We start from the raw sequence: 27865 nt of genomic DNA, 5'->3' as shown, positions 1-27865 counted from the left end.
TCTTATTTGGAACTATGACAGTGAATTGTTCGTACCGACACAATAATAGAAACGAGAAAAATGCATCACACTTGCAAATAACGCTTAAACCGCCATGGAAGCACGCGCTGTTAAGTTACAATGTAACTGCTCCAATTTTTGCTTGGTATAGTTTTTCACTTCAACGCAAATTCCGCGCTAGTGTGCTTCGGTAACGTTTATTTGGATTCGTATAGTTCATCTTGTGTATGCCTTCCGTTGATTGTGCTGCCACCTAGTAGTACTAAAGGAAGAGGAGTAGAAGAAAAGGAAGAAGAAAATTAGGGGAACTATAAGTGAAGAAACTAAATATTTTTATTATTGTATTGTATTATATTTATTTTCATCCTTTTTCATACAAATTGTTCACAACGTGAACGTATGAGTTGGACACGTCATAAGAACACTGAATGTGTACATATGTATAGATTTAAATCTACATGCAATATTAAAATACTGTGAATTTATGTAAAAAAAAAAGTACAATTTTTCATTATTCTGATTTACATACATCGATATAAAACAACATAACAGTTAATAAAACCTTACATTATAGATATACAAAATATATATACTTTAAACATTATTTACTACAGGCGAGATATTCATCTACAGAATAGAAACAGTGCTCGAGTAGGTAGGACTTGACTGCTTTATTGAAACCAGATGTTTTGTTTTTCAAAGTGGAAGGAAGCTTGTTATAAATACTCACTGCCATAGGAAATGTACTATTCTTATGTACTTTTAAACATGAGGACTCTACATGAAGGTCAGACGCTTGTTTTGTATTATGCATATGAATATCTGAGTTCAACCGGAAGCTGCTTGTATCTATCTGTATATCTTTTCTTACAAATTTTAGAAGTTCATATATATATATATATATATATATATATATATATATATATATATATATATATATATATATATATATATATATAACATGGAAGAGATAAGATTTCAAGAAATTTAAATAGAGGTTTACAAGAAGTTCAAGGTTTACTTCCGGTCATAAACCTTAAAGCTCTCTTTTGTAAAACGAATATGGAATTTAGCAGTGCAGTGGATCCCCAGAATATAATACAATATTTCAATTTAGAATGAAAAAGTCCAAAATAAGTCGTGAGCAGAACATGTTGACTGACACTATTTCGTAAGAACTTTAACATGTAACAGGTTTGAGCCAATTTACTAGATAATTTTTGAATGTGAATTTTCCAATCTAATGTATCTGACCCCCAAAGACCAAGAAATTTGATATCCGAGATGTAACTCAACGTTTAGCCCTTAATTGTTACACAAGGGCGTTTTCTTATCTCGTTTTTTGCTACGTGAAAGCACATGCACGAAGACTTTTTTGTGTTTAGTATTAGTTTATTTCTATCAATCCAGTCACTGACGGCAGACATGGTGGAATCTACTGCATTTCATAACTCAACGTAAGTTTTTCCAGTTACTAATATATTTGTATCATCAGCATACAGAACAATTTTAGCAGAGTCTAACATTGTGGCAAATCATTTATACATACTAAAAATAAAATAGGGCCTAAGCTGGAACCTTGTGGAACTCAAAATTTTAACTCTCTGGTATCTGAATAACATTTGCTTACTCCCTGAGTGTCTCGAGTTTGACAGTTAATTTCAACAGTTTGCCTTCTGTTGGATATATAGGATTTAAACCACTCATAAGCATTTCCCCTAATACCATAATCTTGCAACTTTTTAAGTAAAATTTGATGATTAATTGTATCGAAAGCTTTGCTAAGATCAAGAAATATGCCGGTTGTATATTTCTTAGCGTTTATTGAATTTAAAGCAGAATAGAGAAAGGAGTAAAGAGCAGTTTCAGTAGACTTATTTGATCTAAAGCCATTTTGAGCAGGAGATATTAAGTTAAAATTATTTAGAAAGCTAACTAATCTTATATACATAAGTTTTTCAAAACGTTTAGAGAAGGTAGACAGACATGATATTGGTCTATAGTTCGATGTAAGATCTTTCTTGCCACTTTTATATAAGGGCTTAACAACTACTAGCTTCAATGCCTCAGGAAAAACGCCACTACTAAATGAGTTATTTACTATGAAGCAGAAGATATCAGCAATTTCATAAGACCATTGCTTTAGAATTTTATCAGGAACTTCATCATATCCTGAAGAACTCTTATTTGTCATTTTCAGTGTAGTATTTAAGATTTCCTGACTAGTTACTGGGTGCAAGAACAATGATTTTTTAAAAATATCGTTATGTCTACTAACGTATTGTTTGCTAGATAGTTTATTGTTCACGTTATTAGTGATAAGCTTTTCCACCATTCGTGAAGTAATCGTTAAAAGCATTTGCAATTTCAGTCGGATTTTTAATAATTTTATTTTGACAAGAAACGCTAGTTATCTTAGAGGAGGGTTTTCGTTCCCCAGATTCTTTCCGAATAATTTGCCATGTAGCTTTCATTTTATTGGAAGCTTTCCCAATGTAAGTATCATTCTCTAACATTTTTGCCTGTTTTATGACCTTAGGAGTTTCTTAGGAGTTTCAGGCGCTTTACACGTTTTGCTAAATTCGCCATGACTCTGGATTCAAAATGACAACAAAGCGTCGCCTTTGAGATACAAATGAAGTATGTAAATGACGGGATATTATAGTATTTTAAAACAAAAAAGATAGCTAAACAACCATGATCGTGGGGTAACAAAACACCCTACATCCTCTATTGTTCTTACAGCAAGAACGTGGGACGTAAAACTCAAAAATTTCACTTCATTTTTAGAGCAAGAAAGATAAACGCGATATCACAACATTATCGCCTCCACTACACTGGGACAAGAAAATGTCGAAGGCAACAATGACATTTACCGACAATTAAAAATATGACAAGGGGTTGAAGTCTTGTTGGGGTAATAAAATACCCCAGGATCATAGTAAAGGGTTAAATTTTTATCCTACATTTTTCTTAGGTTTCAGAGATATAATTGAATATTTTCCTTCACACCTTTTTAATATAGGAAATTGTTGCCGTAAGAACTTACCATTGGCTTCTATGTGGTATTTTGTACAGGATGTTTATTTTCAATAATATCTATGCTGCTGGTACACTCCTGTTTCTTGGCATATCATTTTTTTTTTTTTTTTTTTTTTTTTTTGTACGGTGGGCTTAAAGCCTTTGAATAGAGACGGCTTAGTTCATGATTTACATTCTAAGGAAATGTAAACTTATAACTTTATTTAAATATGTTTTGATAACTTTTAATTAAACAAGATGGTTCTAGCGATAGTTTACCCTCGGTTACCATTGCAGAAGACGTGATACCTTACATAGTAAATTATTCTTATTCTAAAGTCGAACTAGCACTGAACATTAGTTGCAAGCTTGTAAGTACAGTATCCGAGTTGAGTGTCGCAGTCAGAGTTTATTACAAATGCCATAAACACACAAGTGTTTGTAATATTTAAATGACCAGAGCTCAAACAAGGTTGACAGGAATCAAAATTTTTGCCTCTAGTTAACCTACGCCCAAAATATTTACGAGTATTTGCAGATCTGGTATTTACACAATCGGTTTGAGAAAGATCTTTTGAGTCAATTAAATATTTGGGAAACAATATATATTTCTAGCAACCTGATATAGGAAATAGATAGAGCATTAAATAGAGAGCCTTACAAATATGGTTTGAAAAGATCAGTAATTTAGCCTTTGAAATCAAGATGTCTTATCACATCTAAATGTGATAGAATTCTTTTCCGCATTCGTGGTGCTTATGACGTTTCTCACTGGTATGAACAAAATATTGTTCTGCAGTATCTGAGTGTGTATTAAATTCTTCCCCTCATGTACCAAGTTTCTAACACTACGTATAACATTTGCGTTCCCAAAGTTCTTGAAAAAAATATTTTTTCACACCTTCGACATATATGATAAGAATCTCTTTGTACAAAGTTAACACATGTGAGATTTTCGACCTGTATAAATTACAGTGTCATGCCTAATTATCTTTTGAGAGTCTTTACGTGTTTGTGTCATTTTGTTTTCAAGAATGTGGGTTTAGAATAAATCGCGTACCTCGTTACTGGCAAGTACGAAGTTTTACACCTCTATGTTTTAATGTGTGTTTTGTCATATTAATCTTTTGTCTAAACCCCTTACCACAATCGTGGCAACTGTGAGGCTTTTCATCGATATGTACCAACATATGTGTTGCTAAATTAGACTTTTGGCCAAATGACTTTCCACATTCATGGCACATGTAAGGTTTGAGACCTGTATGTACTAAAATATGTTTTGCTAAATTATACTTTTGTGTAAATCCCTTTCCGCACTCTTGGCACGTGTGGGACCGAACCTTGGTGTGTGTTAATACGTGTTTTTCTAAATATGATTGTACGATAAATTCTTTTCCACACTCTTGGCATTTGTGATGTTTGACATTTGTATGAATTAGCATGTGTTTCCGCAGATATGTTTTATCACTAAATCCTTTTTCGCACTCATGGCAAACGTATGGTTTTGCATTTGTATGAATTAACATGTGCCTTGTCAAATGTGTTTTTTCACCAAATCCTTTACCACATTCTTGGCACTTGTGAGGTGTCTTGCCTGCGTGCATTAACACATGTATTGACAAACACGACTTACGTTTAAATTCTTTTCCACACTCTTCACATGTGTGTGGTTTTTCAGTGGTATGTTTTAACATGTGTCTTTCCAAATGTGACTTATAAGTAAATTTCTTGCCACACTCATCACATGTATGAGGCTCCTCGCCAGAATGAACTAACATATGGTTTCTCAAGTGTGATTTATCAACAAATCCTTTACCGCATTCTCTACATATGTGATTTTTTTCACCAGTATGGATTAACACGTGTCTTTCTAAATGGGACCTCCTTGTAAATCTTCTTCCACACTGTTCGCACGTGCAAGACTTTTCCCCTGTATGTAACAACATATGTGTTGCCATATGTGACCTTAGGCAAAATCCCTTTCCACATTCTTCACATATGTAAGGCTTTTTATCTGAATGTAGCAACATGTGTGTTGCCAAGTGTGCCTTTTGACGAAACCTCCTTCCACATTTTACACATTTGTGAGGTTTCTCTCCTGTATGTATTAACGTGTGTTTCGACAAATCTGATTTGTCAACAAATCCCTTTCCACACTCAAGGCACGTGTGAAGTTTTGTACCCATATGTATCAGCATGTGTTTTGCTAGATATGATTTCTGACTAAATCCCTTTTTACACTCCTGACACGTGTAAGAGTTTTGATCATCATGTATTAACATGTGTCTTGCCAATTGTGACTGAGGAGTAAATCCTTTTCCACACACTTGGCATCTGTAAGATTTTTCACTGGTATGTGTTTGTATATTCCTTCCCAAATGTGATCGTGTATATTCTTTGCAAAACTCCTCGTAAGTGTGAGATATTTCATCTGAGTCAGAAATTATTTCCTTGAGAGTAATAAAAGTATCAGCTTTTCTGGAAAGCGTACAGTCACGAAAGCTGTAAAAATCAACAATATACAAGTGAACAGCAATTGAAATAAATAATATGAATCACCAAAGAAATCAAACGCTCTTATGTAAAATACAGTAACATAAACAAGATACTTGAATTTTTTTTCTCTATGATAACGTTCTGAGCTCTCAGGCTCTCATATGTTACATTACGTGAAAAAAGGAACCGAGATCTATCGAAGAGTCTCGATATTATATGTATTCTCCAGAGAAAAATTACCTCTTTTAAGAAATCTCAAATTATATCTACATTTATATACACAATATCAGACTTATGTCCATACCAAACTTCATATTTTACACTGTGGAACGAACACATCATCATACATGAAAATGGAGATACTAAGTCACTGGTGATTTTCATCAATTATATCGTTATTTGTAGTGAAGGAAAGTTTAGTAATTGTGATAATTTTTGCAATCAGCAGTGCCAGAAACCGTTAAAATAATAATAAAAATACAATAGGAGACTCACAATTTTCAAAATTTGGTAGAAAATATATCATTTTAAGCAGAATGCCAATATCAATTAGTGCTTTTAATATCCTCGCATTGCTTTTAGACTTAATCAACCTAAAGACTTTTGTCAATGTCTACTGTCTATGTCTTTATATCTATTGTAATATAACTGCGTGGTCAGATCTGATACATATCAAAACCTTTTTCCGAAATAAAGTCTTTTGAGAAACATCTGGTTTTCAATTCCTTGCAACTTTTCACCTATTTATACGAAATAACTGATATTAAGATTCGAGACTTTGATGCTAAAGTAATCAACAAAATAATTGCACCATTCGTCTCCTGTGGCTTAATACTGTGAGAAGTTTCTAGAATATTGAAAGGTGTCATGCTCTACCGTTCTATATTTGCAAGAAACAAAACAAAGTGTGCTACTGTATGCTTACTCTTCACCTGATGTTGGGCAATTGTGTAGAGTAGTCGCTAAGGATCTCACGTTCAGTGCGTGCGTTCCCGGGTTCGACTCGCGGTGGGGACACTCGGTCGATAAAGTTCATTCATGCCAACCTTATTGAATGAAGTTTTACTTGGTTCCTCATTCACACCTGGCAACTGCTAGGGAGGTACCTATAATATAGGTCCCAGGAGGATTCGTTTCTTCCCAAACCTTTCTTTTGTCCTTCCTTCGGATGGTGTGATCGATGAGTGGCACTATTCCACATAAGTGACGGGCTAACATTGACATAGATGCCGAAAGCTCAGAACTGGAACTCCTAAATCCACTTCACCTGATGATGTAACATTAGAAAAAATACAATTCTATAATGGGATTGCAACATTGCTATTCCAGGAAATGTCAAACAATTTCCCCCAATTATTATTTGCTCCCGATAAACATCAGTGTTTATTTTTTTATTACTTTAAGAGTTAAAAGGACGTGTAAAGTGAATTGCTAAACTCTGTATATTAAAAAAAACAACTAATACATTACATTTAAAAAAGGCAAGGCAGGTGATCTATTTAAAATAAAGTTTCTAATATGCTCCTACCTCCAACTCAATTCTTTATCACGGTAATTTCGTTGAAATGGGTATCGTAAGGAGAGGAGAATGATTAGCCATTTCATTTGTTGATTACCAACGGTTAACAATGATTAATCAATTTACGAGCCTTTCTTGTTACAGAGAGAAGACAGCACACAAGCTTATCATTTAAAATAAACTGTCATGTGAAACACTGTTATGGGAAATACTGTATTTAAGAAGGAAATGAGGAGCAATCTGCATATTACTTCTCAGTACGTATACTTGACTTCCGGATTCTCTGCTATTAGCTCGCGAATGTCTTTAGATTAAATTTTCCATTGCAGGTAGCACTGTACTTAACTGGCTATTTCCATTTTTTATGTTACTTTGATTAGAATTAAGATACTATGAGTAAGAACACAGGTTTAAATTGTATACCGAAAAATGATGCCAGAAGGATAGATTATGTTAGAGAAGTGAATTTTTCTCTAACATAAAATCTTTCATGAAAAACAGTGGGCAAGTGTTCTCTTTAAAAGATGAAATGGAGCAATTTGCGTAGTATAGTTATTAACAAAACTACAATCTGATATAAAATTAACATTATTTACACAATCCATCATACATCATGTGATGCAATTGAGTAACGACAGTTCTGCTAGGGGACAAACTAGGTTTTTATACGGATGTCATCAAATGTTATTTAGCTGTGAATCCATACCTACGTACATCTAAAACACAAAATATACACTTTCTTCGATATTTTAACATGCGAAACTTCTAAAATTCTAGTTTCGTGGCATAAGACTTTGGAAATCTCTTCAGGCAAATAAAATAATTTTATTATTATTCTTTTTAATAAGGCAATTCTCATTTTTCTCACGTGTCTTGTTATTGATGTGGAGTGTTCTACTTCTTGGGGGAAATATGTCAAAGAATAACATATTCTTCCTGAATAATTCACATTCATATTACGTGTTTCATTCCGGAGTTATTACACTAGAACGTTCACGGGAAGAAATTTGTGGACTCTCTTTACTAAGTATATCTACGTAAATTTAAGGGCTTGATACATGATATAACATTTTAAACACACGCATTAAGGACTAAAATTTAGGAAATATCTTCAATTCCCAATTTTACCAACACATTCCGAAAAGAAAGTAGATATTTAATATATATTATCATAGAGACGCTTTCCTTTATCAAAATGTGTCTTGATACTGGTCGTTGTTTCATTACAGTAATAAATAAGATAGAAACCTCCAAGATCCTGAACTGGGCACAATACGCATAAGGTTACCCCGGGTTGTATTTATCAACTGGGAAACTCAAAAATTGAAGTTGCACACTGACTTTCAGGACATTTTATTGCAGATATCGCACCTTCGTATGTTCCGTTGGTTACAAACAGTAAAGGACCTAATGTGCATATATTTGAGCAAGTGTGACTAAAGACCGAAAAGAGGTAATATTCTCAACACACCTTTCCTAAACTTATAGTTCTGTTAGAAATTTACATTCTAAAATTGTTTGTGCTACTTTTTAGAGTACATATTAAACACTGAAAAATGTAGAATATACATTTTAACGTTGAATATGAGGACACGTCCGGTAATATACGAAACTCATTCACCGCGTGATTAAGAGAACTCATAGTGTCATGGTCGGAGAAATAAAACTTTTCTACTGGATATCATCCTAGATTAAACCAAGCCACCCTGTATTCTTCTCACACATTTTCATACCATCCTAATGTATAATATTCTCTTATGGCTTCTAGGCGAGTTTTTTATTTTGAATTTATGACTCCCATGCGCAATACTGACGCAAGTGATGTGACCCACACTCTACCTACAACGACGTAAATTTTCTTTTAGTTCACGTTGCGCTAAGTAACTTACTGAAAACTTTGTGCTGAAAATCTACCAAACTTCTTTCCTGCGTGTCAATAACAAACTATATACTACGATAACCGGACTTTTGACAATGGAATGTAATCTTGCTTGATTGAAAGCAACATAGGGGACGGATGAATCATAGGGTATAATAATGAATAAGAAAAACGTTTCAATTTTGGAAAGAAGCCGCCATATTCACTTCTAAAAATAGCTCCATTTTTACGTTATAATTACGTTCTCGATATTTTCAACCTCTGTCTAGTTCAGCAAAGTAGGTTGGCACCAAACATAAGGTTAGATTTAATGCATTTTGTTTTTATACCGGGTTGTGACAAGGGAATGGTATTTGTGTCACATTGGTATTCCTTTTCAGTTTTCTCATTTTGCAAATAAAAAAAAGAGATATCAGTTTTACTGACAGCAAGATGTCAGAGTGATTGTAGTATGATCTTAAAACAAAAGGAGACGAAATGTTTATGCACTTCTCAAAACAGGGTGTACCAAAGACACACGCATATATATATATATATATATATATATATATATACAGTATATATATATATATATATATATATATATATAAACAGAAAGAAAAAAACAATATTGTATGTTGAAATAACAGATTTTTTCGTTTCATACAACAAACTTTAAAACTTGCTGTTACTTTGCTCTCTTCCTAGAGGAGAACAATTAACACATACTCAAAATACTCGTAGTCTCTGATACAATCCTTGGTGGAGCACAGCATTGGAAAGGAATTGGGAATACCTTAGGTCACATCGCGATATTGAATTGGCTGTTTTATATTTTCGGAGTTCAGTGACATAGTGATGATTTAAAGGGGTGGCCTGGAGAGAGGAAATTCTATACCATATGAAAAGCTAAAAAATTTTCTTCCCAGCCTATCTACGACAACGTACAACGTGTATTATCTCCCAATATAAAATGGTGATGTAATTTATGAGTTCGCAACACTGCTGATTAAGTGTGTGTTTGTACAGTTGTGGAAGCGTAGTGTGCTCGTCATATGTTTCGTAAAACCAATTAAAGTTTCTCAAGAAACCATGAAAATGCACATGCCAATTGCACAATTTTCAACGAAAACAACACGGTATACTGTTCATAGCCATGTTACGTAAGCAAAACTAATCAATTCAAACATAAAACGCAAGTCATCTAGTGCTCTAGTAGATGATACATAAGGCAACCAAGAAAGTTCTGTCGATTTATTCTGGAGGTCTGTTTTCAATTATGCATCACCCTATGAGTTGAATGCGAATGGAGATAAGGCGAAGATCAGTTATTCGCGTGGGTATATCAAACATACTACTTGGTTCTGGCAGCTCAGTTACACCGTGAACTTGCGTAAGGACAGAGTGAACATGGGAGCTCCACAAAGCGTTATAAAACCGTGTATACTGTACGAGTTGAACCTGGGGACAAACGCCTCTACAGCGCGCAAAGATATGCCAGGCCTCTGGTGAGTGTGTCGAGACTACGCGGACAGTGCAGTGGTGGTTTAACAAGTTTAAGGCAGCGACGAAACACTTCAAGACGCACCATACGCCGGAAGAGGAGAACGTTTACAAAATGAATATCTTCTGGCAGCAATTAAGGCGAAGAGTGGCCAGACATGTGAGGAACTGGAACTACAATTCAGTGTGAGTTTAGAAACCAATCGTATTACCTCCATCAGCTTGGGAAATATTACAAGTTGAGTCAATGGGTCGCACATGGCTTGACTCCAGGCCAGATAGTAACGCGGGCAAACATTTGTGTTTCTTTGGTGCCTGGTCTGAGAAAAGATCCATTTCTGGACAGAGAGTTTACATGTGATGAGAAGTGGGTCCTGTACGAAGTTCCTCGGCCCCGTCATTATTGGTTAACATCCCATAAACCGGTTAGGAACAGCCAAAACCAGCACTGCACCAGAAGAAAATCCTCGTGATTTTGGTGGATCTTCGTGGGATTGTGCATTACGATCTGCTACCAGCTGGTCATAGCATCAATGCAACTGTGTACTTTCAGCCGTTCAGCCATGTTCAAGAACTCAAAACTTTGAAGCTAGCAGTTCTAAATCTCAAAGGGCTTCTCCAGTAACAGGAACCGCTAAGCCCAATGTAGATAGGATGACTCCGGACAGAATTCATCGCTTTGGGTAGGGGAACACTATTGCATCTATCACAATCCGCGGACATTGCACCGTCCGATTAATAGCTGTTCCAATCCTTGGACAACCATCTTAGAGGACGCCAGTTTGAATCCGTAGTAGAGGTGCAAAATGCACTTGATACATTCTTCCCTTCACCTCCTACCAATTTCCACAGCGATGAAATACATGGCCTTCCGGAACGTTGGCTGAAGGTTGTTGATGTTGATTGGAACTATTTTTGATCTTCCAGGTACGTCTTAGGTGGCATACCCCGAAATTGGTGGGTGGAAAAGCGATAGAATATTCTTGATTGTCTTTATATAAAGCGGAAGCAAGCATGATATTTTTTACGTCATAAGTATAAAAACTTCAATTATTGAGCAATAAGCGGACAAACGAAATTAAGAAAGAAATTTGTCTTATTCATCAGACAAGATGATTTAAAAATTTACTTCGTGATTATAGATCCCTAACTCTGAAGAAGACGTTTAATAAGACATGTGAACACGTTTATGTAATTGGGGGCGGAAGTCATTGTTGATCACTACAGTAGTGAGTAATGAAAAATCATCGGAGGCAAATTTGAGTTGAGTTGATTTTGAGTTTTACGTCCCGTTCAGCAGCGAGGCTATATGAGACGTGGACCTACTGATTAACGTGGAATCCGAACCACATGAGCCCCCGGCGGGAATCGAACCCGAGCCTCCCACGCCAAAGGCGCGTATGCTAACCGCTTAGCCACGGAGGAGCTCGGAGGCAAATTTGAATAAGGCGTGACCTTCTACTCTAAATCTGACAAAAATTTAAGGATGTATGGGCCAACCCAAAGATGAAATTTTGCATTGTCTGTAGTAATAAAATACAATTAATAAGGCAGGTAAACAGGAAAGAGTCTAAAATTAAACAATGAGTCAAAGATAACCTAGGACAATTCGGCCGCGCATACGCTATACGAAAACATACATATACAGGGAGATAATGAACTATACTGACAAACTTAAAGAGGTAATTCCTCACATTGAAATAAGAGAAAAAGTTCATATTACTGCGAAAAGTGCGTAGTATCAGAGCTACCACTGTCCAAAATTGCGAAAAAGCCAAATTTAGAGATACCCTACTTCGAAATCGAGTGACTGTGGATGCTGGTCCTTAGCAGCGTTAAGAAAGCCACGCATACACAATCCAAAAGTACATATTTCACCAATTGTCAATAGGTGTAGAGGGTATTTCCTAAAGAATGTTATTTTCAGATATGCTTTCAATAGAGTTTTTAGATTTACCCTGATTTTAAGAAGGGTGCAAAATAGGCAAGAAGTGAACCTTGATAACAATGGACGTCCAATCCTTCACAGGGATTGCGGAAGTGGTAGGAACCGGGAGCTCTATCTTTCATTGTGTTCAGAATAACGTGTGATGATATGTGTTTCGTCACCGTATATTTAATTCACGATTTCTTCACTTATAATCGTGCAAGGAAACATCGCACCATTCGTTTTTTCGAGTACGAGAAACAGTTTTGTTAACGATTCTTAACACTGACGACATCGCGCAAAAGGAATCCCTGTTCACTGGTATCAAGGCTTATTGTTTGCCTACTTTGGATGAATCATAAAATCAGAGCATATCTAAAAAATTCGGTTGATGGCATATCTGGGAATTTCACCCTGCAGGGATTAATCTGTACACCACTGAACATTAATGAAATATACATTTTGGATATTATATGCGAGACTTCCTCTATACTGAAAAGGACCAGCATATACAGTCTCTCGAATTTGAAATAGGGCCTGTTGAAAATTGGCTTTTTCGCAATTTTGGACAGATCTAGCTTAAAACTATGCAATTTTCGCCATAGGTCCATATGAAACTTTTCTCTTATTTTAATGTGAGGAAACACCTCTTAAATTTTGTCGGTATAGTTCACTAACACCCTGTATATGTGATGAGGTAGTTTCGAGTTCGATCCAGTACATTCCCGTTTTTGAAAACAATTCGTAGGAGTCTTAGGTGAGGGGTGGATTTCTGTTTTTGAGAACCAGTACCTTTATAACCCCTAAGGTTGAATGGTAAATATGCATAAATACAGGATATGTTGTCCAATTAGAATTTACGGATAAATGGCCACAGCCAGCTCATAACGGGAATGAGAATGAGGGAAGTAGATTGGCCAATCTAGAGGTTCGTACAAACATAGCAAATTGAGGAACGAGGAACATCCAGTTTTATTTCTAAGTAACATATACAACAAATTGAAATGGCATTATTGACTGTCACTCAGTTGAAAAACCTACACAAAAATAATTGCACTGCAATAAAATTGCGCTACCAAAATATTAGCATGCAGACTGAATTATTTACTCAAAATATCAATTATTTTCAGTTGAGAGACACCACAAAAGAATATATTTATAGTAAATTCATTTTAAAAAAAGAAATGGATTCAAAACATTATATGCTAAATTTATCTACATGGTAAATTCACACTTGAAATGCTAATACAAAAACTAATGATCAGAAGATACTTTTCACTATATCAATTCTTTTACTCAAGCCTCTTCTTTTTATTAATGGTACGTGTATCGCAAGACTCTGATAAAGATAGTTCACAAATCTTCCATAATTATACCACTTTGCAGCAATTGTGCAGATGCACATCTTTACTTATTGTATGTTGTAAGGAAATGATAGTACTGTCATTAACTACGCACTGTTTTAATCCATTGGAATCACTTAACTGAATAAACAAAAGTATTATACGTAGTGCGAATATAACTTTAAACCAAAGTAGTTACATTCTTGAAACATTAGACGTGTAGCTACAGCGCTTGAGTTCTTCAGGTGCTCAAGGCTTCTTGTTTCTTCTTATCATGGGTGCTAACTGCTTTGCGTTTTTGCACTGTTGCAAAATAAGAGGGAATTAAAGCATAGCATATTTCTTCACTGAATAGCAACTGACGAAAGTGTTACAAAAGGCGATGACATAATCGATGAAGTTAAAGAATTACAGTTTTGTTTTCTTTTTTACCATAAATAGAACAGCTTCATCTAATATGTGTGTGCAGTTGAGACACGTAGCTGTTATTCAAGTGTATGTATGCTCGGTTGAAGCTCTTGGCTGCACTTCTAAGAATTCCGTCTGACAAAAGTTGAACGTTATCCATATATATGAAGGCTGAATATAATGTTCTACGGATATATGTTTATAACGTTATATAATGCACATTGAACAAAGCTGTTTCCTGCAGAAGTTCGTATGGCAACAAAGAATCCTGGAGGAATCATTCCAAAATTTTACTTCACTAAATGAATTAAGACGACTTCCTTGAAGATCAAAGTTGTTTTTTTATCAATTGGATACCATAATGTTAATTATCAATGAAGTCTTCTGATGAAGGATGAAAGTAACAAAACGTAACAGTATATTCGTAATACGGTTTCGACACGCATAGGGCATTTGATGCGACGTGTTTGCCTTAAACCTTGCAGTCTGAGCAGTAAGACAAAGTTGTTTTCGTATAACGTTTCTTCTCATAATGGCTCAATAAGTTAGAATTTTTATAGTTATGCCGCCAGAAATTTCTTGATAGCTCTTTCTCTAAAAATGACACCACTGAAATGTTAAACATTTTGTGCTGGTATATAAAGAAATTGATCTCATAACAATCAAGTACAATAAGTACACAGTAACGACCCTAGATCATTATCATTAAAATATCGATGTGAATAATAATAATAATAATAATAATAATATAGAGTTTGCTAAGAAAAATGTGTAACTTTAGGCGAAAAAGAATGAAATGAACGAGAAGAAAGCTCGATTAATAGAGAAAAATGCATATGCTATTAAAATATTTTCTTATTGTTAGACTTCATATTAAACAACTTAAACACTTGCAACCAGGTTAGTCTTCAGTAATAAATATATTACTAAAATTGGAATTCACAGAAATATACATTACCAACCCTGAGTACAGAATAATCTAATAATTCTGCGTAATGTGTAAGTTGTATGCAAAATTGGTAGTGCGTATAGTAGGACGGACAATTTCATTGGATACATCTTGCAAAGAATTTGTCTTCTTCATACTGATATAGAAGAGAAAATGGAAAAAAAGCGAGGAGTAGGAAGAAGAACAGAACTGATCTATGATTTGAAAAATATAAGAGAATATTGGGAGTTAAAAGAAAAAGATGAAAATCGGCAAGCGTGGAAGAAACATTTTCATGTCGAAACCGAAGTAAAAGAAAATGAAAAAGGTCGCACAATTAGCTACAGAACCTGCCAAAAGGCAGAATACTTACCACTACTACCAATAATAATAATAAAACTTGTGCGTTCTTGGAGTGAAGTTTAATATGTACTTCTAGCAGTAATTAATCATCACGACAGGAAAGTATAAAGACAGTATTCTGTTAAATTTAGATACTTAAGCACATAATTAGGTACTAAAAAATCCACTAAACTGACGTCATAAAATCGGGTTTAATTTATGGATTAACTTTCGGGATACTAATGAAAAGGGTTCGAGATTTGAAGCTGAAGTATCGACTGAAAATTAGCAATAGATGTAACTCATCGCGCTTAGAACGTGTAAGGTTAATATTGTGTTACTATTTTTGCACTTTAAAATTTTAATACGAATCAGAAATAAAGAAAATACCAAAAAGTTTACAAATATATTTCATATTTAATATTAAGGAAAAAAATATCCGTAACTCTGGTTGCAATATAAATTAAATAACGAATATTTAAACAAAGAACTTGCGAATACAGCAGTTTAGTTAAGTAAATTATTTATGTCAATTTAAAACTTACTCTTTGGTCTTTAAGTTATATATTTCTTTGAAGCTAAGTAATTTTATGCCAGGAATGCCTCTGCATTATTTAGGCGAGGTGTATATGCGGGACAATGTGAGTTAATGGAATTTCACCCAAGATACGATCACCACTTCCCACCACATTTCTCTAAGCCCACTATCAACTTCAACACTCTATGAACGACAATGACCTATTGCTCTTCGAAATTATTGTGGACCACCGTTACCTACTTTGGTTGACGTCTAAGCAACACTTGCTGAAAAAGAGCATATACAGTGGAATCTTTTTAATTCGAAGTCCAAGGGACATAAAAAAACTTCGAATTATCCAAAATTCGAAATATCTAACAACATTCATTTTCACATATATAACAACAAACAAACCAAAGTACTGTGCATCAAAAACATATTCATATGGTGTAGACTTTCCCTTTAAAGCAGCTTATTATTTGCGTGATCAAATACCGCAAACTAATAAACGACATTGACTCCACATAATTCAAACTACGTGTACAATGGAAAATATAATTACGTACAACATTACGACACACATTGAATAGCCCAAGTAATTAAACACCAGTAACAATTCTCACTTTTAAGAAGTCGTAAATCTCATTTACTTAAATTTGATTGTTTTTGTACGGTCAATAAATCTTGAATTTCATGTATTGCCTGGAATACGATATTAATAACATTTGGTTGACTTTAACAATAATTCATCTTAAATTTTTAACCAATTCTGAAACAAGATGAGGTTGGCACACATTTTCTATGTTTACTTCTTCCTCAGCTCACCTTCATCTTCATCATTACATAGATTTTCTATTTATATTTTGTATTACTGTTCCCTATGACTGCATCTGGATAACTGAAAAGACGTTAAAACTGTATTTCTCTCTTTACATCTGTCCAATATTAAAAAATTTCAACTCTATTTACTTCGAATTATCCAAACATAGGTTCAAAAGTTCGATTTATCCACGATCTTTTACTATTGTTTTCAATACAGTTTTCAAGGGGAATGTACTTCTGTTTGAATTATCCAATATTTCGAATTATCCAAGTTCGAATTAACGAGACTTCACTGTATATGTTAACATTACTTAGATGTATTTTATTTAGCTAAATGTAATATATCATTGAATTGAATTTTACGTAGTTAAAGAAAGAAAACCCAAAGATCACTGTCGTTGAGATTTTTTATTCAAAGTGTGAATCCCTATGGTTAATCCATCAATGTCCACTTGCTCCACAGTAACAGTAGATCAGACTATTATGATATAAGTAGAGTTGAATATTTGTAATTCCTAGGCTAAACGGAAGAGAGACAAAACAGCCTGAAGCGAACTTCTAGTGATGCTAAAATGAGGAAATCATCTTCTACACAAATCGCACATTGTATCTGAAAGTCTTAGATAATTTTGATGCTATTTCTTTCTGTTTTTAATGTCCCACATTCTATCAAACTTCCTTTGCGTTGTTTCCCACCCTAGGCATAAATCTCTTCGATACACTTGTTAGTTGTAACCTTTGTTATGAAAAATGTCTGCACATAAACCTTATATATATATATCTCCTGTCATTTTGATCCATACAGAACTATCATTCTTCTCGTGTACAATAGAATACAGACAAGCATTCTAATCGAAATATGCAATATACATTTAGTAAGTTAAGATATAACTGTGCGTTAAAGAACATATTTCTAACAAATGTTCTTTAACGTACCATTGAATTTCTCACTCTATTGAAGATTTTACATTTGAGACTCAATTCCTCACTGGCAATCACTCACAAAGTTTAACACTTAACTACTTCACAAACGAACCATGGCACACATTATTCTAATAGAGTGTTTTCCTACCATTACATTAAACAATTGTAAGGCACCGTTTGCAATGATTCCCATTAAACCATGATGAAACGAAGTATCATTGAACATTAAGTAAAAATAAGTTATAATTTGACAATGATATTTTGATATAGGCCAAGTATTTCTGTCTTGATCTAAGGAAAACGAAGTATCAAAGCAGGAGAATAGGTAATAAATTATTCACTGATTTTATTGCTATCGGATCCTTTCTACCTAATCGAGTTTTAATCCTTTCAGATTCTTTTTGCTTGAGCAAATTGTTTTTAATACTTCTGTGCAACATGGTTAATTTAACTTTAACGTCTCACGTAAATTCACTCAGGATAAGAGAAAGGATGGGGTTATATGCATGGCAATAGCAATAGTGGAATGAGGAAATTGGAAAATGAAATGAAATATAATCTTTAAGTTTCACGTCACGTCCCACGATTATGCCGGTTAGGCTTAAGATGACGGTGAAGATGAGGAATGAAATGCTGGAAGGAAAGAAGTGGGAGGAAACGGGAGAACCCAGAAAAAACCCACAAGCACGATGTTTGTCCATCACAAAGTCCACACGGCGCGAGCTGGGATCGAACTAGGGACACCAAGCACCGGAGGTGAACGCTATATCACTGAGCCACCTAGCCCTCGTATTGAGGAATTTGGGAGGAGGCACAGAAGAACTGCGAGACACCCAAGCAAACAATGTTCTTACACCACAAAAACGACTAGTTGGGATTTTGGGATTGAACCATTGTCATCACTATCAGTGCACACCATGGCACCGTGATATGGGCAGCGCTAATAAAACACAAGAAAGGAAAGCATTAGTTAAGAGCAAAGATTATTTTGCTAATGTCATACAAAAGAAGCAAGAAAAGCCCTTCATCTATAGGCATTGCCAGCAATACAAGGTCATATCATCGTTTAAAATATAAAACCTCATAGGTCCAATTATCGTGATTTTGAGCTTACGACTTAAGCTTAATGAAAAACCAATAACTCATGTTCTAGAAACCCTCACACATTACGACAAATCAATTGATGAGAAACAATCGATTAGTCTTAGCTTTCATATCGATTGTTGGAAATTTGTGGTGATAACTCCTATGGCAGCGACTTTAATATATTATAGCCATTTATGCTGGAATGTGAGATGCCGCATTAAAGTTTTCTACGGATAATGAACTTTTTACATGAACTGAAATATTGATATTGTGAATAGATGTAGTCAAGTTATTTTCGCTTCTTAAAAAAATGCACCTACGAGGTATTACGCCTTAACCGATGATATGATGAGACATATCATCACAATATATAAACTTCTGAGATCCGAACGGTCAGCACTGAAGTTAATTAAGGCATATATTTAAATAAACTATTCACAAAAGCTGAACGTCTGGTTGGTCTAGTAGCAGTTTGTTCAAGTTACCACAAACATTAAAATTACAACAATCACAATAAGTTAAACGGTTCCCTATTGTTCACACCTTAATAATAATAACAAACAAACATGATAATTTCTTCGTGTGATCCAAATTTGAATTCTTATTAACTAGTATGATTCTATATAAAATAACGCTACAGTTTCTGAAGTGGTAAGTAAATAAATACAAAACTATGAGCTTTTGTATCAAGAAAATATTTTGAGAGACAGTGGAAAGTTATAGATAAGGGAGTGAGATACTTTTATCAGTAATAGGCAAAATATTACAGATTTTTACGCAGACAAAACAAATATAAATCCTGTTGCAATTAGTGGTTTAGAATACCACTATTAAATATTCTTCAAGATACATGAAAATAAATTACGCGTTATTTAAATATTACTGAGTGAACGCTTTATATGAGCAATTTTAATAAGAATTTTTGACGACATTACTAAGAAGTGCTTCAGTGCTGATAATAACACTCCAGACTTACTGTAAGAAGGAGGTCTGTAGTGATTTACCGTAACGTTTTGATACTTATCTTATTATCGAACTGTCTCACTTCTTACAAAGCTAAACAACCGATTGTGTTCCTTTATTGTTTAAATGTTTCCGATTCATTAACTCAGTTTAAGGTAAACGAAAGAAGAAGTATCTAACTAAGCATTGCAAGTGTTTAAAAGAAATAGTTATGCAGACATCACCCTGATGAAATAAATGCATTTAAACATACCTGAGGGCCTGAGCATTGATACCTGCTTTTCGATTATCATTTTCTTCAAAGTCCACTTCCTGATTGCTCATATCTTCAAAAGTGGCAGAAATGTGACGGCTTGACTCTTCCCTGTTGTTTGTAAAATCGGAGAATTTTGGCTTGGTGTCACTGCGAAAACGTGTAGCAGGTTCTTCAGCTGGTGACAAACACTTGACCAAACATATTTCTCTCGAATTTAGTTCCCAGTCTAATATTGCTCCGTTCTCATTACTTTCTGAAGCGATATTCTCTCCTTCCATTTCACTTTCCTGTTCCTTACATCCCAAAGGTATTGTAAGAGGATCTTTAAGATCATTCGTGCTACTAGCACATACTTCATAATTACATTCCTCAAACCACTCGCTTTCTGCTTTCACTTCAACATTAATAGGAACGTTTTCCATTTCCATTTCGATTTAATAGAAGTTGAAATAATGAAAAGATATTTCACGAACACAAAAAAACGTTGAAGCTGCAGATTTGAAACCTTTAGTACTTGATGATAAAGGAAACCAAACAAATCTGAAATAAGAAAAGTATTATTCATTTTAACAAAATTTATGAGGCGAACCGGGAGAACAACGTTCAGTACCATTTCATTAAATTGAATTAGTGGGTGGAATGGAGTGGGAACAGACTAGGGATGTTAAAGATACTGAAACCCTTATATTAAATTACCCGAAACTTTGTTACAACTCACATACCAAATTGCCGAGATAATTAAGTACCGAAGTAAAGATATGTCTTACACAAGGAAGAAAAATTCTACAGTAAATTACTCAATTGATAATTATCAACTCGAGGAATTTAATTCAATTAAAGATCTTTGAATTTATTTTGATACAAAATTATCGTCAAAATGGGAATATCGTAGTTACAACATGGTTTTGTATCTGGAAGATCAACAATAACAAATTTATTAAGTTTTGCAAATTGTATTTATGATCAGTTAGATGCAAATATATGGATATTGCAAAAGCATTTGATAAAGCAGATCGCGAGATTCTAATAAAAAAGATGTACAATTTTAGTTTCTCAAAAAAATTACTGAAGTTCTTCTGCTCCTACTTAAACAAAAGACATTTAATTGCATCTTTCAATAATAGAGTTTCTCAAGAATTCGTTGCTACTTCAGGAATCCCACAAGGATCTAATCTTAGACCGTTGTTATTTTGTATTATGATTAACGATTTGCCAGACGTAGTGAAGGATTCTCAGTGTCTTCTTTTTGCCAATGATTTAAAATTGTATAGAACAATTAACAATGGAAATGACCAAATAATATTACAGTCAGACATTAATAACATATTTGCCTGGTGTGGTAGAAATTCATTTACTGTAAATATAAACAAATGCAAAGTTATGTATTACACAAGAAAGAACAATTCTACAGTAAACTACTTAATTGATAATTATGAACTCGAGGAAGTTAATTCAATTGAAGATTTTGGAATTTATTTAGACAAAAAATTTTCGTTTACAACTCACTATAATGAGTTAGTAAGTAATGCAAACAAGTTGCTAGGATTTATAATTAGAAATACTAAGTATTTTAAGAAACCAGAAATTCCTATAATTCTCTATTATAATTTAATTAGGAGTAAATTGGATTATGCAGCTATTATTTGGAATCCATATTATAAAGAATATATACATGATATAGAACATATACAAAATAAATTTTTAAGGTTTCTGTACTACAAGGTTAATAATAGATATTGCCCATATTATTTATCCAATACTATACTAAGACAATACTTTAGACTAACTTCACTCAGTTGTGGTGGACAAACACCGTGTGCGTGGGTTTTCTCGGGGTTCTCCCGTTTCCTCCCACTTTCTTCATTCCACCATTTCACTCATCTCTCATCATTACCGTCTCCTTTAGCCTAACCGGCATAACCCTGGGACGTAAAACTCAAAAATTTCATTTCATTTTTTTTTTTAACTTCACTCAGAGTTCGACGATCAGCACTGTCCTTGATTTTTCTGAAAAAACTATTCAAAAATAGAACAGATTGTCCTTCTTTCAATGAATTCAAATTAATATTTGTAGTGCATATCTAATATATGTACAAGTTGCAGGAAAGTGCTTATACTTACATTTATTTTTTGTTTGTTGAATCTTTACTTTATTTGAATTTTGTATTTTTTTATCATGTCTCATTTGTCTGTAGCGTGCTTATTTTATTTTACTTCCTTGTCTACTTTATTTTAGAATAATGATATCGTATTAAAATATTATGTTAAAACGGCTACTGTAGGATTGTAATCCTGTATGCCTTTTAGAAATAAATAAATAAATAAAAATGCAGACCTATACCGTAATATAAATATATTGGTCAAAATCCGATTTTTATTTACTTTATCACGTGCTAAAGCAAAACTTAACATTTTTCTTCTATTTTACACACAAGTATATTATAGACCTATATTATGTTTCATGCACATCATTATTTTTGTTTTTCATATACATAGCTACATTTTATGAAGTACGATTCTTGGTTTTATCTGTTTATTTTTAAATAACAAAGCATCTTTTTATGAATTCTTAAATTAGGATTAGTGTTTCATGAGAATAGAAAACGCCAAAAAGTAAACTATTCTATATAGCGTATGTTTCTAAAATGAAATATGACAAGAAGCGTTATACAAATTTTCCACTTAAAAATGGATAACATTGTAAAGACGTAACATAGTATTTTAAAGAGACATCTACTAGTTTTCTTCAGTATTTTTCTTTACTCAAATACATGTAGTGCAATCAATTTGTAGCGAAATTTATTATGTTGTCGTTGATGCATGTTTTAATTGACAGATCTTGTATTTTTTCGGTAGTTTTCGTTTTCCAGTGTTTGTCTTCCGATTTATGATATGTCGTGGTTGTACTGTTCTATAGCGTCCATTTTAGTACCTGTAATGTTAGACATGGAACTACTAGTTATAGTTGGATCCTAACAACATGAGTTTTTACCAAAAATGAACTGATCTTTCGAGCAGAAGGCGCTCGGGCTAAACAAAGAGCATATAGAGAGCTTTTATGCAGTGATGGAATGGGAGATATACAAACTTAGTCCTCTTGTAGTCCATGGAGCGGGGTGGCTCAATGGAAGATCTTTTATCTCTGACACCTGAATACTCCATTCCACCTCAATCAGCATCAAGTTAGTTTTGTAGTGGACAAATATTGTGTGCGTGTTTTCTTGGGTTTCTCATGTCTACTGCTACTTTCTACAATCCACCATTTTATTTATTTCTCATCATCATCGTCTCCTTTAGCCTAGCCGGTATTATCTTGCGACATAAAAATTAAAAGATTACAAAACATTATTTTATAAACAAGCGCATATCTACCTTAAATTAGCAAATGAATAAACGTATTACGAGACTAGGTATACGGTATATTTTACCGGAAATGAAACATTTCATAAATTGAAATCTACTTTCATGGTATTTTTGTTTTTCGATGTAATGTTGTTTTCTATATTTAAAACACCAAGCTCAATATCCCTAAACCTTAACACTGAAAAGTCCCCATATATATATGCTGACGAAAAATTCAAATTCTATTGAATATAATGTAGAATAAAATATGAGAGAAATATGTGAACATTCTACTTAACCAATTTTGTGAAGTAAATTTATTTTACTAAAATAAATGCATATTTATATTATTATTCTTTCTTTTTACGATTTAAACGTTTAACTTTCCTATTTGAATGCAGAAACAGTTATTTTTCTGCCTTACAAATAACAATAGTACATTATTTTCTTTCTGCAATATTAGTTAAGAGCCAGAGCTTTTGGCACATTATATAATAGTTGGCAGACAATTTCCGTCAAAGGTGAAAAGTGAATGCCACCTCCCGGAGCTACGAAATTCCTTAGAAGATTTTTCCCATAGGACTCAACTAGGGAAATAAAATGAAATCTTGAAGTTTTACGTTCCACGTTTATGCCGGTTTGGCTAAAAGAGACGGTGAGGATTTGAAATGAATGTAACGGCGGAAAGAAAGAAGTGAGGGGAAACGGGAAAACACACAAGCACACTGTTTGTCCACCACACAGCCCACACGGCGCGCGCTGATACCGAACCAGGAGGACTCAACATGAGTTAACAGTGCTTTCGCAGTATATTTTTCAATCTCAAGAAGAAATTTTCTGAATTCATCACCGGTATACTTAGTTGCCCGAATGGTATATAAACACTGTGAGAGCTAATTACGTATATATACGGAGTGACCGAACATACGGGGACTTCTATTATGTACAAAGCCAACTTTCAAACAAAAATATATTTTAGGGTTTCTTTCATACTTGTATGTAGCTAGTAATCTTGGACTATACTCTAGATTAGACAGACCGTAAGTTAGTTACTAGATCATGCGTGAAAGTTCCTTACTTCTATGTTGATATTCTTATTTGATAGCCATGTGAGTCTTGTCTTACGGTTAAAATGGCGAGACAATATGTCTGATGATGTCTTACCCCTAAATTTGGAACAGGAACTTAGCGAAAGTGCCGGTAATCTTCTTGATGCTGACGTAATTCAATCATTTCAATCGTTTTGATCAATTTTTCCATACTGTACAAATAAACTATAAGCAGTAAATTATTACTATAAATTTGTGAAAGTTATTTCCGATAGATTCATTGACAAAGAAGGGGATCCATGTGGGAATCTTTCGAAAATATGAACTAACTACATTGGTCTCAGGAAATCAAATTTTACTAAAAACTCCATTACAAAATTCGTATTGTGTAAAGAAAGTTGCTTTAATTTTTAACATTTATGAAAATAGTTTATATCATGAATGAATACAATATAGTGGAGTGAAAAAACGTTTTATTCTAATACACTAACAACAAATAAAATACAGTAGGTAAAATAAAATGCATCTGCTTCATTGTTGCATGTACGCTTTTTATCTTATTTATCCTTTATGAAATCTATGCATTAAGTAACGCACTTTTCAATAATGCTATATTCTTCCAGTGTAAAATATGATACACCAAAATACAAAGGAAAAGTAAAACTTCCCAGCGATGTATGTTCAACAATTTTAGCATTTTTAGATTTTGAGTTTTAATAGTTTAGTACAGAAAAAAAAGTCTCAGTTTAGACGAACGGGAGTAACAATTTAGAATTTAACCTAACCTAATATTCATATAATTAGTGATCTTGTAATTTTCTTTCGATTCTACAAAAAGACTGGGCTGCATCAACTAGACACAAGCCTAGAAATAATGCCTGCATTCTTGGAAATTCCTCTGTCTCGTGTTTCAACTATTATCGCTTCTAACTAAATGCAGAGTGGCCGGTGTCCCCTTCGTACCGTATGCATTCCCAAGTTGCCACGTGGTTTCACTTCTTTTGCACTGTATGTCTCAGATATAGAGCATTCGCACTGTTTGTCTGTTTCGCATTGTATTTTATTATTCTTGTTATGGTTTACTGACGTACCGAAGGCCCAATTGTAGAAAATTTACCAGATGAATTGAAGAATTTATTATCGATTTTGAGGAAGAGTGAGTGAATGTCACGTGAGGGGAATAGTTGAAATTGAGAAAATGCTTGTTGTTGTTAGGTTTTTAGGTTTTTTTAATGTTGTAAATGGCACTATATGAGGTACACATGATTTATGGGAAAGGCAATTGTGAGGAAATGACAAGTTTGTCACGTATCGTGTTTCAGTTTTTGGGAATTGTACACAAATAAGTTTTTGAAAATCTACGAAAGGTATGATGTTCTAAACAGGTAAACAGTTTGTCGCAAGTGTAAAAACGAACTTAAACTACATAACCAAACATAATTTAGTACATTTTGGTACTTTTGGGGATAAAACTTAGTATCTCCGGAAAGGTTTGCAAAACGTTACACTTATACGTAAACAAAAAATATAATATTTTGAACAATCCTCGTGTGATTCTATCATTAAAAGTTACTAATGATATTAGAACATTTCTAAAAATAGCTTCTTTCTTTTCCACTCTCTTCATAACAGTGTGGATAAAACTATTCGGAACGTTCCCGATGGGACAAAAACAAGAGTGCTTCAAAGTGAATTTTCCAGTGTTTTAATTATCATAAAATTAGAAATGAAATGAAATTAAATCTTTCAGTTTTACGTGACACGATTATGCCGGTTAGGCTAAAGGAGATGATGATTATCAGAAATGAATGAAATGGTGGAATGAAGAAAGTGGGGGAAACGGGAGAACCCCGAAATGAAAGGAAATGAAATCTTTAAGTTTTACGTCCCACGGTAATGCCGGTTAGGCTAAAGGAGACGGTGATTATGAGAGATGAGTGAAATGGTGGAATGAATAGAGTGGGAGGAAACGGGAGAACCTCGAGAAAACCCACGAGTACGGTGTTTGTCCACCACAAAGTTCACTTGGCGGGGGCTGGGATCGAACCCGGGACCCCAAGCACCAGAGGTGAACGCTCTACCACTGAGCCACCGCGGCCCCTATCATAAAATTAGAATTGAAGCATAAAAAAGTATAGTTAATCATTTTCCAAATAATCAATACGCTTAAAACAGTCAAAACAGAAGAAATGTGGTTTTCCGTTAATAGCATAATACCTCACCCTTCCTCTCTGCCTTTTTATACTGTGAACTTCGCGGAAGATGAAGAATTGAAGGAGGGAAGAGAAAAGTGACAGTGCAGAATTCGTATCAGAACAGCGAAAATGTACTTGAATTAATCCGGCATTAGTTGGCGCTCAATTTCATATAATTGGTTTCGTTAGTATAAAAAGGACAGTGGAAATACATTATTAACAATAATTGTTATTAAATTACTTTGCAGTAACACTCAATCACTTACACAAACACACACAGTAAAGATATGCTAGAAGTGGCTGAAGATAAACATGGCTTGGTATACGCAGTTTCCTCATCATGGTATAAGTTACAGTATCTTCTCTGTTCATCAATTCAGTGCAAGGCGTTTCTTCTAAAATGCAAGTAATTGAGTTGAGTTGATTTTAGTTTAGCGTCCCTTTCAGCAGCGAGGCTATATGAGACGTGGACCTACTGATTAACGTGGAATCCGAACCACATGAGCTCCCGCTGGGAATCGAACCCGGGTCTCCCACGCCAAAGGCGCGTACGCTAACCGCTTAGCCACGGAGGAGCTCATAAAATGCAAGTAAAGTCACTGTAGCTTAATACTAGTGTCCTAACTGGATTTATATTAGTAGTTCACATTAATACAGTGCCGGAAAATAAATCGTGCATTTACGACGTGAACTTATAAAAAAGGGGGCTAATAATAAAATAAAATATAACAAAATAAAAAATAAAAGTAACTACAGTGATTATATGTAATAAAAATCTTAAATAATCAAAGTTTTTTCATGTGTTACTGTCATTGTATTTTTGTATAATTTTTAACAAGTTTCAATAATAATATAAGCTTCTATATATTTAGTAAATGTTTATTTATAACACAATTTCCTATACAGTTCCCTAAGGTAATAAGGGAAATACCTAGTTAACCGATAATTATTGCATTGTTGTGTTTAGCGTTGTACAGGTACAAGGTATTAACTTTTTGGTTACTAGCTTGTACTTGAACAAAAAGGTGTTCTTAGTGTTATTAGTGACTATAGTTTCATTACGTTCAGCGACAAGTACCTTTTGCACCGTAAAAGCTAAACAATAAAAATTTATACCGTTATTAACCGTTCACCCAGAATAGGACACGAACCCAGGACTCTTTTATATGTCTAATCCCTCACAGGAACCCACGGGACTCGAAATCAGAAATGTCATATATGGCTACCTTTCGAACAGGGACGTAAGTGTAAAACTGTATGCTAGTAAACGTGTAGGCCACTGCTAATCTAAGCAAAAATAAACCTTGTTAGTGTCATTAGTAGTTTTTTTTCTTTTAAAAATTTTTATTTATTGGTTGGTAACTAT

The 27865-nt window shown here is 34.0% G+C and overlaps 1 protein-coding gene across 4 annotated transcripts in view; it reads right to left on the bottom strand.

Moving 5' to 3' along the window:
- Positions 1-2763: 2763 nt before the first annotated feature.
- Positions 2764-27865, bottom strand: part of LOC145689868 (uncharacterized) — a 109652-nt gene continuing 84550 nt past the window's right edge. For all 4 annotated transcript variants that reach the window (XM_081764144.1, XM_081764141.1, XM_081764142.1 and 1 more), the window contains exons 2-3: positions 19911-20453; positions 2764-5523 (exon numbers count right to left, since the gene is read on the bottom strand). In XM_081764144.1, coding sequence (XP_081620270.1) covers positions 4086-5523; positions 19911-20341 — 1869 coding nt within the window. In that variant the 5' untranslated portion in view covers positions 20342-20453 and the 3' untranslated portion in view covers positions 2764-4085. The remainder of the gene's footprint in view (positions 5524-19910; positions 20454-27865) is intronic.

The sequence above is a fragment of the Thermobia domestica genome, chromosome 7 (genome assembly GCF_964235325.1).
Source record: "Thermobia domestica chromosome 7, izTheDome1.hap1.1, whole genome shotgun sequence".
Taxonomy (NCBI): Eukaryota; Metazoa; Arthropoda; class Insecta; order Zygentoma; family Lepismatidae; genus Thermobia; species Thermobia domestica.
Note: the sequence above shows the minus strand (reverse complement) of the source record. Positions and strands in the feature narration are given on the sequence as shown.